At 45.8% G+C, this 13,252-nt stretch overlaps 1 protein-coding gene across 2 annotated transcripts in view; it reads left to right on the top strand.

Annotated features, from left to right (window-relative positions):
• The window catches only part of LOC124048212 (zinc transporter ZIP11-like), a 150,557-nt gene that overhangs the window by 15,378 nt on the left and 121,927 nt on the right, over positions 1-13,252 (top strand). For both annotated transcript variants that reach the window (XM_046368762.1, XM_046368761.1), the window contains exon 4: positions 10,406-10,564. In XM_046368762.1, coding sequence (XP_046224718.1) covers positions 10,406-10,564 — 159 coding nt within the window. The remainder of the gene's footprint in view (positions 1-10,405; positions 10,565-13,252) is intronic.

Raw genomic sequence — 13,252 nt, 5'->3', positions numbered from 1 at the left:
ACTCCATTTTGTTGATCCCTGCCTACAGACAGAAACTAAAACAAGAAGCTCCCACGCTGAGGTCTGTCCAACGCTGGTCTGACCAAGCTGATTCCACACTCCAAGACTGCTTCAATCACGTGGACTGGGGTATGTTTTGTATTGCGTCAGATAACAACATTGACGAATACGCTGAATCGGTGTGAGAATTCATTAGAATGTGCGTTGAAGATGTCGTTCCCATAGCAACGATTAAAACATTCCCTAACCAGAAACCGTGGATTGATGGCAGCATTTGCGTGAAACTGAAAGCGCGAACCACTGCTTTTAATCAGGGCAAGGTGTCTGGCAACATGACCGAATACAAACAGTGCAGCTATTCCCTCCGCAAGGCTATTAAACAAGCTAAGCGTCAGTACAGAGACAAAGTAGAATCTCAATTCAACAGCTCAGACACGAGGTATGTGGCAGGGTCTACAGTCAATCACGGACTACAAGTTGAAAACCAGCCCAGTCACGGACCAGGATGTCTTGCTCCCAGGCAGACTAAATAACTTTTTTGCCCGCTTTGAGGACAATACAGTGCCACTGACAGGGCCTGCAACGAAAACATGCGGACTCTCCTTCACTGCAGCCGAGGTGAGTAAAACATTTAAACGTGTTAACCCTCGCAAGGCTGCAGGCCCAGACGGCATCCCCAGCCGCGCCCTCAGAGCATGCGCAGACCAGCTGGCCGGTGTGTTTACGGTCATATTCAATCAATCCCTATACCAGTCTGCTGTTCCCACATGCTTCAAGAGGGCCACCATTGTTCCTGTTCCCAAGAAAGCCAAGGTAACTGAGCTAAACGACTACCGCCATGTAGCACTCACTTCCGTCATCATGAAGTGCTTTGAGAGACTAGTCAAGGACCATATCACCTCCACCCTACCTGACACCCTAGACCCATTCCAATTTGCTTACCGCCCAAATAGGTCCACAGACGATGCAATCTCAACCACACTGCACACTGCCCTAACCCATCTGGACAAGAGGAATACCTTATGTGAGAATGCTGTTCATCGACTACAGCTCGGCATTCAACACCATAGTACCCTCCAAGCTCGTCATCAAGCTCGAGACCCTGGGTCTCGACCCCGCCCTGTGCAACTGGGTACTGGACTTCCTGACGGGCCGCCCCCAGGTGGTGAGGGTAGGCAACAACATCTCTACCCCGCTGATCCTCAACACTGGGACCCCACAAGGGTACGTTCTGAGCCCTCTCCTGTACTCCCTGTTCACCCACGACTGCGTGGCCACGCACGCCTCCAACTCAATCATCAAGTTTGCGGATGACACAACAGTGGTAGGCTTGATTACCAACAACGACGAGACGGCCTACAGGGAGGAGGTGAGGGCCCTCGAGTGTGGTGTCAGGAAAATAACCTCACACTCAACGTCAACAAAACTAAGGAGATGATTGTGGACTTCAGGAAACAGCAGAGGGAACACCCCCCCTATCCACATCGATGGAACAGTAGTGGAGAGGGTAGCAACAGCTCCTCCTCTTCAACCTCAGGAGGCTGAAGAAATTCGGCTTGTTACCAAAAGCACTCGCAAACTTCTACAGATGCACAATCGAGAGCATCCTGTCAGGCTGTATCAATGGCTGGTACGGAAACTGCTCCGCCCACAACTGCAAGGCTCTCCAGAGGGTGGTGAGGTCTGCACAACACATCACCGGGGGCAAACTACCTGCCCTCCAGGACACCTACACCACCCGATGTTACAGAAAGGCCATAAAGATCATCAAGGACAACAACCACCCGAGCCACTGCCTGTTCACCCCGCTATCATCCAGAAGGCGAGGTCAGTACAGGTGCATTTCAAGACCATCATACTGTTAAACAGCCACCACCCACATTGAGTGGCCCCTGCCAACACACTGACACTGACCCAACTCCAGCCACTTTAATAATGGGAATTGATGGGAAATGATGTAAATATATCACTAGCCACTTTAAACAATGCTACCTTATGTAATGTTACTTACCCTACATTATTAATCTCATATGTATACGTATATACTGTACTCTATATCATCTACTGCATCCTTATGTAATACATGTATCACTAGCCACTTTAAACTATGCCACTTTGTTTACATACTCATCTCATATGGATATACTGTACTCGATACCATCTACTGTATCTTGCCTATGCTGCTCTGTACCATCACTCATTCATATATCTTTATGTGCATATTCTTTATCCCCTTACACTGTGTATAAGACAGTAGTTTTGGAATTGTTAGTTAGATTAATTGTTGGTTATTACTGCATTGTTGGAACTAGAAGCACAAGCATTTCGCTTCACTCGCATTACAATCTGCTAACCATGTGTATGTGACAAATAAAATTTGATTTGATTTGAAAACCTTATCTGAGTTATATAATTCGCTCTGGATAAGAGCGTCTGCTAAATGACTTAAATGTAAATGTAAATAATTGACCCCATGTATACTGTGGAGATGTGCACTCTTTCCTCCACCCAGGGTGAGGAAAAATGCCTGGGCAAGTCATAATTACAGGTTACTCTGCTATTGCCAGTGGAGCCTCTGTTGCTGATAATGGTAGTTGTCAACGAAAAACCTCAGTGTTCACTTTTTCAGTCCCCAAAACCTGAGAGCGAGACTAGGTATCTAAATAATTGATGCAGCAGGAAGGAAGTCAGGGTAACACAAAAAAAACAGCTCCATATTGTGAAGAACTAATCACTCCCCCAGACAGACTGACTGACGGAGCTGCCTGTTGAAGCTTGCCTCTCGCATCCAGCCGTTGATGGAATAATGGCTGTCATCAATAACAAATCAAGGCTTTTTGTCTCAAGGCTTTTTGTCTCCCGGAAGTTAACTTTAAACCTGGTGGCTCCATTTGGAGAAAAAAAACGAGCGTAATAATTGGATAAATATGCATATGTCAGACAAACCCAGCCAATAGCTCGGAGCCCCAGCCTGTTCAAGTTTTAACACATTGCACATCCGTTAATAAGATGAATTATGACCTACAGCCCAAACTCTTAAATTAGGTTATTAGACTACCTCTATGAGGGAGAGGTCTGATTAGAGTAAGTCTTTAGGGTGGTTAAAGAGCTTTGGCATTGAGTGTGACAGTCTACAAGTGTTCATCTAGTTGAGTTCACCCAAGATCATGTGGTTTAGATACAACACTGAAGACTGTCATTCAAATAATGTGTGACCAACCAATCTCACACCTTTTTAGCAGGGTTCAGGTTGGGGTTGGTGCTCTCTGCATGGAGCACAGAGGTAGTTAATTGGCAACTGAGTTCAGTGGAGGCCACAGTGGGTTAATTGAAACGACAGAAATTAGTCTCTGTGCAGACACTATTGTCATCTCTGTGGCCATGTAACCAAGGCCATCTTATTTATTTGATACTCTTTGGGTTATTTTCAGCCCATTATTGGAAGTATGAGTCAGTGAATATGTTCTTCCCGTTATGACCAGATACTATCGCTGGCTATGTTTGAGATTCAATGAACTGTGTTGTTTGGTCCTTCCAATAATTGTTATGTATTTTTTTACTCAATCTGCATTTTTATTTTTTTTATTTAAAAAATAATAATTTTACCCCTTTTTCTCCCCAATTTCGTGGTATCCAATTGTTGTAGTAGCTACTATCTTGTCTCTTGTCTCATCGCTACAACTCCTGTACGGGCTCGGGAGAGACTAAGGTTGAAAGTCATGCGTCCTCCGATACACAACCCAACCAAGCCACACTGCTTCTGAACACAGTGCGCATCCAACCCGGAAGCCAGCCGCACCAATGCGCCGGAGGAAACACTGTGCACCTGGCCACCTTGGCTAGGGCACACTGCGTCCAGCCCGCCACAGGAGTCGCTGGTGCGCGATGATACAAGGACACCCCTACCGACCAAGCCCTCCCTAACCCGGGCGACGCTAGACCAATTGTGCGTCACCCCACGGACCTCCCGGTCGCGGCCGGTTACGACAGAGCCTGGGCGCGAACCCAGGGACTCTGATGGCACAGCTGGCGCTGCAGTACAGTGCCCGTAACCACTGCGCCACCCGGGAGGCCCAATCTGCAATTTTTAAACCATGATGAATAAAAATCGCTTTTGATTTTTTGGTGGGCAGTGTCCACAAACACTTAACTATGGTTTCAGTTAGGTTACACTAAAAGTGCATTTTTTTTTGTGGCTTTTTACAGTTTACAGTGTAGTAATCTACACGTATGGGTCTTTCTATAAACTAGTGTAGCAGTGAGGACTTCCTACACTGGACAACTTGTTACCTCTGATCTGTTGCACATTTTTTAAATATCATTGCATTAAGATATAAGTGGGGAATATAAACTCAGCAAAAGAAGAAACGTCATCTCACTGTCAACTGCATTTTATTTTCAGCAAACTTAACGTGTTCATATTTGTATGAACATAACAAGATTCAACAACTGAGACATAACCTTAATAAGTTCCACAGACATGTGACTAACAGAAATATAATAATGTGTCCCTGAACAAAGGGGAGGTCAAAATCAAATGTAACAGTATCTGGTGTTGCCACCAGCTGCATTAAGTACTGCAGTGAATCTTCTCATCTACAGTACCAGATTTGCCAGTTCTCGCTGTGAGATGTTACCACACTCTTCCACCAAGGAACCTGCAAGTTCCCGGACATTTCTGGGGGGGAATGGTCCTAGTCCTCACCCTCCGATCCAACAGGTCCCAGACGTGCTCAATGGGATTGAGATCCGGGATTTTTGCTGGCCATAGCAGAACACTGACATTCCTGTCTTGCAGGAAATGGCGCACAGAACGAGCAGTATGGCTGGTGGCATTGTCATGCTGGAGGGTCATGTCAGGATGAGCCTGCAGGAAGGGTACCACATGAGGGAGGAGGATGTCGAGCGTTGAGATTGCCTGCAATAATGACAAGCTCAGTCCGATGATGCTGTGACACACCGCCCCAGACCATGACGGATGCTCCACCTCCAAATCGATCCCGCTTCAGAGTACAGGCCTTGGTGTAACGCTCTTTCCTTCGACGATAAACGTGAATCTGACCGTCACCCCTGATGAGACAAAACCACGAATCATCAGTGAAGGGCACTTTTTGCTAGTGCGGTCTGTCCAGAGACAGTGGGTTTGTGCCCATAGGCGACGTTGTTGCCGGTGATGTCTGGCGAGGACCTGCCTTTACAACAGGCCTACACACCCTCAATCCAGTCTCATCTTATTGCGGACAGTCTGAGCACTGATGGAGGGATTGTGCGTTCCTGGTGCAACTCGGGCAGTTGTTGTTGCCATCCTATACTTGTCCCGCAGGTTTGATGTTTGGATGTACCGATCCTGTGCAGGTGTTACACGTGGTTTGCTATTGCGAGGACCATCAGCTGTCCGTCCTGTCTCCCTGTCCGTCCTGTCTCCCTGCTGTCTTAGGCATCTCACAGTACGGACATTGCAATTTATTGCCCTGGACATATCTGCAGTCCCTGGTCATCTTTTGGTGTTTTTCAGAGTCAGTAGAAAGGCCTCTTTAGTGTCCAAAGATTTCACAACTGTGACCTTAATTGCCTACCGTCTGTAAGCTGTTAGTGTCTTAACGACCGCTCCACAGGTGCATGTTCATTAATTGTTTATGGTTCATTGAACAAGCATGGGAAACGGTGTTAAAACCCTTTACAAAGAAGATCTGTGAAGTTATTTGGATTTTTACGAGTTTCTTTTTTTGCTGAGTTTAGATATATTCAAGAAAATTCCAGATTTTATTGAAAACATATGTTTAACCCTTATGGTTGGTGTCTTAACGGATTTGTCAAATTGTGTGACATAAAACATTACTTTTCTGTCGTTGCATTTATGCCTGTGTTGCCTTTTTACCACATATTATGCATTAATTAGTTCAATTAGACATTGAACCTTGTAAGAATCCTGGATCTATACATCTGGTACAGTAGATGACAAGATGCACTGCATCATAAACTACCAACACAACCGTTGTAGGCCTGATCACCAACAGCCTATAGGGAGGAGGTCAGAGACCTGGCCATGTGGTGCCAGGACAACGTGATCAAGACAATGGAGATGATTGTGGACCTCAGGAAAAGGAGTACCGAACACGCCCCCATTCTCATCGACGGGGCTGTATTGCAGCAGGTTGAGAGCTTCAAGTTCCTTGGTGTCCACATCACCAGCAAACTAACATGGTCCAAGCACACCAAGAAGGTTGTGAAGAGGGCACTACAAAACCTATTCCCCCTCAGGAGACTGAAATGATTTGGCATGGGTCCTCAGATCCTCAAAATGTTTGACAGCTCCACCATTGAGAGCATGATTGCGTCACTGCCTGGTATTGCAACTGCTCGGCCTCCGACCGCAAGGCATTACAGAGGATAGTGCGTCCTGCCCAGTACACTATTGGGGCCAAACTTCCAGTCATATAGGACCTCTATACCAGGCGGTGTCAGAGGAAGGCCCTAAAAATTGTCAATTGACTGTTCTCTCTGCTACCGCACGGCAAGTGGTACTGGAGTGCCAAGTCTAGGTCCAAGAGACTTCTGAACAGCCTCTACCCCAAGCCATAAAACTCCTGAAGATCTAATTAAATGGCTACCCAGACTAAATGGCATTTCCTCCCACCCCTTTTTTTTACGCCGCTGATACTCTGTCTTTATCTATGCATAGTCACTTTAATAACTCTACCTCGACTAACCCCCGCACATTGACTCTGGACCGTTACCCCCTGTATATAGTCTCGCTATTGTTATTTTACTGCTGCTCTTTAACTACTTGTTACTTTTATTATTTATTCATTTAAAAAAAACTCATTGTTGGTTAGGGGCTTGTAAATAAACACTTAAATGCTAGGTTGTATTTGGCGCATGGGGCTAATACAATTTGATTTGATGTCAACGTTGTCAACAGAGTACCCCGTGGTGGTAGGGTTATGGTATGGGCTGGCATAAGCTATGGACAACGAACACAATTGCATTTTATCGATGGCAATTTGTATGCACAGAGATACCGGGATGAGATCCTGAGGCCCATTGTCGTGGCATTTATCAGCCGCCGTCTCGTTTCAGCATGATATTGCACGGCCGCATGTTGTAAGGATCTGTACAGAATTCCTAGAAGCTGAAACTGTCCCAGTTCTTCCATGGCCTGCATACTCACCACACATCTCACCCATTAAGCATGTTTGAGATTCTCTGGATCGAGGTGTACGACCGCGTGTTCCAGTTCCCGACAATATTCAGCAACTTCGCACAGCCATTGAAGAGTGGGACAACATTCCAGAGGCCACAATCAGCAGCCTGATCAACTCTATGCGAAATCCATATATTAGGGCCTAATTAATTCATTTAAATTGACTGATTTCCTTATATGAACTGTAACTAAATCTTTATGTTGTGTTTATATTTTTGTTCAGCATACATAGCCTAGTGGGCTTAATCACAACATATAATAATAATAATATATGCCATTTAGCAGACGCTTAATGAAATAACATACATTTTGTTTTCCATGTTAGTCCTGCAGTTTTAAACAATTACAAGGGGCTTGAAGTAGCCTACCTCAACTTGAATTTGGAGTACTGGAATAGCCTACCTAGAAAATCTTCAATTTGGTGCTTGAAAAGTCCTTGTAATTATTGTAGCCAATTTTTAAATTCTCCTGCTCCCTTATAATTATCCGTAATTTAATTTTTGATCCGATTTTGTGATTGATGTGGCCACTTTTGTTAGTTAAGATATCTCAGTTTGGATGTCGACCCACCACCTCAAGCTCAACATCGACAAGACAGAGATGCTCTTCATCCCGGGGATGGCCTGACCGCTCAAAAACCTCTTCATCAAGTTTGACAACTCCACAGTGTCGCCCTCCCAGAGTACAAAGAACCTTGACGTGACCCTGGACAACACCCTGTCGTTCTCTGCAACATCAAAGCAATGAGGTTCATGCTCTACAACATCCGTAGAGTACGACTCTACCTCACACAGGAAGTGGCGCACATCCTCATCCGGGCACTTGTCATCTCCCGTCTAGACTACTGCAACTCACTTTTGGCTGGGCTCCCCGCTTGTGTCATCAAACCACTGCAACTTATTCAGAACTCTGCAGCCTGCCTGGTGTCCAACTTTCCCAAGTTCTCCCATGTCACCACGCTCCTCCGCACACTGACTTCCAGTCGAAGCTCGCATCCACTACAAGACCATGGTGAGTACCTACGGAACAGCAAGAGGAACTGCCCCTCCCTACCTTCAGGCTTTGCTCAATTCCTACACCCCAACCCGAGCACTACGTTCTGCCACCTTCTCTTGAACCTCCCACTCAGTCCAGTTCAAGCTCTTCTCAGTCCTGCCACCCAAATGGTGGAACCAGCTTCCCCCTGAAGCTAGAATAGCAGAGTCCCTGCCCATCTTCCCGACTGCACCTGAAACACTACCTCTTCAAAAACTATCTTAAAATATCCCCCTCCGCAAATGCATCCAGCTAGTGTGTAGAGTCACTAGCTTGATGTAGTCATTGGGTGTTAGGAATATGGGATCAAATACCTCCCACTTTTGCTGACTTGAATATTGTCCAAATACTTATGACATTATTAATTTTTTATACCTTTTTATTTAACTAGGAAAGTCAGTTAAGAACAAATTCTTATTTACAATGACTGCCTACCGGGGAATAATGGGTTAACTGTCTTGTTCAGGGGCAGTACGACAGATTTTTACCTTGTCACCTCTGGGATTCGATCCAGCAACCTTTCGATTACTGGCCCAACGCTCTAACCACTAGGCTACCTGCCGCCCCAAAATGAGGGGGACTAGATATTTCAAGTACATTTCTAAACGGTAAAAAATAAATGTATGAAATACCCTAAAATAAAAAGTGACATTCTAAACTGTCGCTTCATATGAAACATTTGATCTCAAATTAAAAAATGCTGGAGTAAAGAGACACATGTAAAATGGTAGCTTCACTGTCAAAATGCGTACGAAGGGCAATGCGCATGGAATGACAATACTAAGTGTTGAGTTATTTTGGTAGCAGCTAGTGGGGTGCATGAAGTCAGATGATATGAATCATACCATGGTTGTTTGTCAGCCTTCACCATATTGTACATGTGCAGTCAGAACATTAGTGAGCTCCATACAAGGGATTGCTTTGCCTTTTCTCACTAGTGCAGCTGTGTCGTGTGTTTTAGTATGTACATGATAATTGGTCCAGTTTGAGGGTAATTAACATGATCACAAACCTCTAATCGACCTATAAGCCTCACCTCATTAGGCAGAGAAGTGCATGATGGGATGTGTGTTTTTTTTTTTATAGGACCACTGCAATGTCCTTGCCTGCGAACAGTCTTTAAATAGGGACATTATTTGAGCCCACTGCCGGTACCCGTGGCACTATGAACAAACAAGTCGTATCGATGACTCCGAATTAGGTCTTAATCTGTTGCCTGAAGCGAGTCGGCTGGTGACCAATCCTGTTTTTGCCATGGGTGCTATCCAATGCTATTATTTCTTGTTCCCAGAGGAGCTGGGATAAGGCCATCGGTGAGACCGAAACTCAACACACACTCCTCTGTGGGCTTTGCTTCTCATTATTACTCTGCTGTGCCCTAGTGGAAGGTTGAATTAATGAGTCTTTGATCAAGCTATTGGGAAGTAGTGTGTTGGATGCTCTGAGGCTGGCGGCTTTTGTGGGGGTTCCCTTTGAACTGAACAGTACAGGGTGTACACACTCACACTCCCCGATGGCTCAGGAGGAGCGAGGGCCGAAACCCCAGACGTGTATGCATTATTCAATCATCCACCCCTGTGTACTGTGGAAAGTGCCAAGGCATATAGGTGTGTGTGTGTGACGTATTCCAGACGACTATTGGGTGGGTAGGCTGGGGGGTGTGTGTGTGTGTGTGTGTGTGAAATCAAATCTTCCATGGGTAAACTGAGACATCTCCAGTGACGAAGTTTAGGAGAATTGTGCTTCCCTTCCAGTTATTGTCCACTCAAAATTCACACCTCAAAGGAAACTGTCCACTGAGTCACAGTTGCAGACTTGGAGAGTCTTATCTCTTAAGCAAGATTTCTTCAGGCCTTTTTTCAATTTTGAAGGCGTTGTTTATTTTTTGCCCTCTGCCCCCTTTCGTTATTTGTGTTACTGCATTCAATTCATGCCCTTATTCCAAATGTTTCTGAGGGAATGCGGTCACCTTTATCATTCCACAACAACCCCGTTCCAAAAGAGTGAGATCCTCCAAGGACTTTTTCTATCGTCTTTCTGTTTTGGTGAACACTGGGGTGTTTTGACGCCAACTGAACGTCCCCACTCGGAGTTGAAGGCTGACTCACTGAACACAGCAGATAATAATTCCCACTAACTGTGACTTCCTTTTTGCTTCTCCCTCAGGTGATGTTGGCGGCGTCCTATTGGTCGTTGCTGGCTCCGGCCATAGACATGGCGGAGGATTCGGGGAAGTACGGCTCGTTTGCTTTTGTCCCCGTGGCGGTGGGCTTCGCCCTGGGAGCGGCCTTCGTGTTCCTGGCTGACCTCATGATGCCTGCTCTGGTGAGTCCTGCTGCAGCCTCCCGGAGAGGATATTTCTTCACGCATGCATAGCACATGTCAAACACAATAGCCTAAAAAATTGGCCTCAATACACTGTTTAAATTGTGCATAAACCACAGGTAATATAGGTCTACCTGTTGGAAATGTGGTATAGGCAGTACAGGATAAGGGATGGAGGGAGAGAGGGTAAGTTATAAGCCACAATTTGCTGGCCTGGTCATACCAGACAGTAGTGCCGTGAGAGTGGTTTGAAGCCCATTTAAGTGTAATCACTCAGGCAATTACAGGTTTTCTGCTTCACCAAGTCACAACAACCTATTTTTTACATGGCAGTGGATGCTCCCATTTAGATGGGAAATTAGGTTACTTGATACTGTTAAATACAGTGGTTTCCGTTCTGCACTAGCTCAGTGGGAGTACCACTGATCAATTTGTCAAAAATGTAATTAGGATGCAGTTGGTGGTCAATTGAAGTAAGCTGAACTGAAAGTATGCCATTTGTTAAACTACATCCTAACACCCCACATTCTTCCACAGTGATTAGACAAAATCACAAATCATTACAGTGGTCCTCACCATCTTCTCCTTTCCCCTCCTGCTGCTCCTCCTTTTTCTTGACCTCCTCTACCTGCTCCTCCTCAACTCCTCTAGTTTCCCCAGTGTGGACAGTGGGAGGACAGAGCAGTGTAGAAATGGGGAGGGGGAGATGTGGGGTCTTGGAGGGGGGCCAGGGTGCCCCCATTGGGGGTCGGGCCGGGTTGTTTGGACAGCTGCTGGTGTCACTTTTACTGGCTCCTAAGCAAACACTGGGCCCTGAATGAGAGAGGGAAGAGCAGAACACTAGAGAAGGCAGTGCTAGCCTAGCAGCAGCATCACCCGAGTCTGTCAACCCCTTGCTGAACCCCTTCAACCTGGTGATAAGCACTGCCCTGTTCCTGGAACTCTCTGCATCTATCTCTCTCGCTTTCTCTCCCCTATCAAAGCTACAGTTTCCCTAGTCCCGGTCTTTTGCGTGCCGGCAGCGTCTCTAGGATAAGGGGAAACAAACGTCAGGTGACGGTGGAGCAAGCTGTTGCAGGATTAAGTGTCATAGGACCAGGCACAGTATCTCAGTATCTGAAGGCAAGCTCTTTGTCAGGGAGATGCTACTGACTTAACTGGACCTGGTCAAACAATAGCTAGGCCTGCATCTTATTCTCAGGCTATTTTGTGTATTGCACATCTGCTCACCTCTGCACACCTCTCCTCTCTAAAAGAACATCCTTCTAGACTTGATTAAGCTATCCAGCCAGGTAGCTGGGTTGACTGGAGTTTCTATGATGTTAGCTTCTTATCACACCTGTGTAATAAGCACACTAATTACCCCATGTCTAGTGGTATCCATGGCAACCACAGCTGTGCACAAGTTACAAATCGGGTCACAGGATTTTGCCCCTCACAATGGGAGTGTTGCATCATGGGAGATGACATTAGTTCCCATCCACAGCAAGGGCTGAGTGTAACAATGCCAACATGTTCAGTCCCTCAAACAGATGACATCTTCCATGTTTGCCGACTCTCGGGTGCCTGTCTCTTCTGAAAATGAATGGTCAGAATGTTTAGGCCAAGTCATTGTTGCCCGTATTTACGATAGTACCCTGTTGGTCACTGTCAGTGTTGACTTTCAGAATATTTATACCCCAGCGTTTGATGAATACCCATGACTACACCTAGAGACCACTGAAAGCTTCTCCTTTCTCTTGCAACACATTATCTGGTCATTTATTTGAAAGGAAAATGGACATCTTAACCAACTGTTTTTTTTTTTTACAACATTTTTTACACTCATAGCATTCAATACAAACTGTAATCCATGAGCATACAACCTATTAATGGATAAGAGCAACACATAGAAAAAATTGAGAGGAAAAAAAAACGTACATCGATCATGTCCTGTAGTCTTAAAGTGACTCATTAATCAATGAGCAGAAATGTGGGATTGTTGACTTCATGTACTGTTCAGTTCTACACTTTGTTATGGTCAGTTTGTTTTGGCTGCGATGTTCTTGCCTGTCGCTTTGGTTCGAGTCAGGGGGGTAGCCAGTCTCTGAAGCTGACAGCGAAGTCGATGCAGAGTTGTGTCTGGTCTTTCATGAAGCCAGGGTCGGGACAGGGTCTGAAGTGCCTCAATATAACTGGATTATTCTCCTAGGATGGTGCGGCATGCTCTCTTTTGAATATGCTCCAGGTCATCAGACTGGGCCTGGGTCAGTGAGCTGTGCCATGCTGGAGCGGGATTCTCCAGGGTGGGGCGTATGTTGCCTGTGGAAATGCTCATCCGGTCTTCCTGTGACAAATCAAACCTTTTTTAAGGCAGTGAAGGAGAAGTTTTATGTTGCGCTTGGTTACCATAGTAACAACCTGCTCGCCCCATTGCAAGTCCTCCTGTACAATTACCCCTAAAATATTCACACTATCACGCACTTTGTGATTCTGGCCCTCGATCCGGAGAGGCAGGATTCAGTAACATTCTGCTTACATGAACCCACGTGGCAAAGTTTTTCAGGGCCTGCTGCGGTGTGCTGATGTTTCCTGTTGTACACGTGTGGACCAGGTTTAGATCGTCAACATATTGCCACCTATTGTCAACATCCCAGGCTACACTGTCTATGACCGCAAGGAAGATGAGAGGGACGTTCCTTGAGCCAC

This window comes from Oncorhynchus gorbuscha, linkage group LG11 (genome assembly GCF_021184085.1).
Source record: "Oncorhynchus gorbuscha isolate QuinsamMale2020 ecotype Even-year linkage group LG11, OgorEven_v1.0, whole genome shotgun sequence".
Lineage (NCBI taxonomy): Eukaryota > Metazoa > Chordata > Actinopteri > Salmoniformes > Salmonidae > Oncorhynchus > Oncorhynchus gorbuscha.
The sequence above is the reverse complement of the archived record's forward strand: the minus strand, read 5'-3'. Positions and strand labels throughout refer to the sequence as shown.